This window comes from Pistacia vera, unplaced genomic scaffold (genome assembly GCF_008641045.1).
Source record: "Pistacia vera cultivar Batoury unplaced genomic scaffold, PisVer_v2 Contig476, whole genome shotgun sequence".
Classification (NCBI taxonomy): Eukaryota; Viridiplantae; Streptophyta; class Magnoliopsida; order Sapindales; family Anacardiaceae; genus Pistacia; species Pistacia vera.
Window position 1 is genome coordinate 249,099 of NW_022196308.1, and position 1,029 is coordinate 250,127.

The following is a 1,029-nucleotide window of genomic DNA, read 5'->3' on the forward strand; positions in this document are numbered from 1 at the left end:
AAGTAAAAAATCTCCTGAGTTCACAGTTATGGACCCTGGTGTATCTCCAAGGATTTCAGCTGATTTCCAACAGAACAGGGAGAATAAGAACCCAAATTCTTCAAAATTAGCTTTTGAACATGTAATTTTGGATAAAACTGATATAACAAAGTCTGCAGTAAATTTTGGTACTGTCACCCGGAAGAGCAGGGTCATGAAGCGGAGAAGCCGGAACACGAGAGGCAAAAATAATGCTTTTGGTGGTGCTTGGAATTCTAAACTTAGCCCCGAGTTTAGTAGTGAAGATGGAAAAGAGGATGGAGAGAAGGAGTATGTTGGATTCACGTCAAATATATGTGATGATTATTACCCCGAGAATGGTATTAAAGACTTTTCAGATCATGGAACACCAGCTACTAGCAAAGAGGCTTGTGAATTTGATGTGGATGAAACCACTTATGATGCATGGCAACCAGGTAATTCCAGTGACTTTTGGAAGGAGGATACTTTTTATGTAGGGAATGATGCATTTATTAATAATGGTGTTGAATGGAATGAGATGAGATATGGAGGTAGTGATGTAAGTACTGTTCGGGGATGGTTAGACGAGCTAGGATTTGGTAAGTACGCAGGTGTATTTGAAATGCATGAGGTGGACGAGGAAACCTTGCCGTTGCTTACCCTTGAAGATCTCAAAGAGATGGGTGTTTTTGCTGTTGGGCCTAGAAGGAAGTTGTATAATGCAATACAGCAACTTAGAGGAGAAGTCGTTTCTGCTTAATAACTTCCTCAACCTAGATTGTAGGTAACTTAATGTTTTTTGTTCTCACTGGCTCTTTTGTGCAGGAAAAAGTCACCATGTATGTACCTTTTTGAACCCCTAACATGTTTTCATTTTTTCGCTCGTTCTGCTGATGAGATAAGATTAATGCTTCATACTCTTTTGTTTCTGTTAGATATTTCTTTCAGCACTTTTCGTCACTCACTTTCAAGAACCTTATGTAATTTGGGATATATCACTGCCAACTGAGCAGACAATTTTTGTTGGAA

At 39.1% G+C, this 1,029-nt stretch overlaps 1 protein-coding gene across 1 annotated transcript; it reads left to right on the forward strand.

Moving 5' to 3' along the window:
• On the forward strand, positions 1-1,029 carry LOC116146341. The gene has a single exon (XM_031431754.1). The coding sequence runs from the start codon at positions 29-31 to the stop codon at positions 758-760; it is 732 nt and encodes a 243-aa protein (XP_031287614.1). The 5' UTR covers positions 1-28; the 3' UTR covers positions 761-1,029.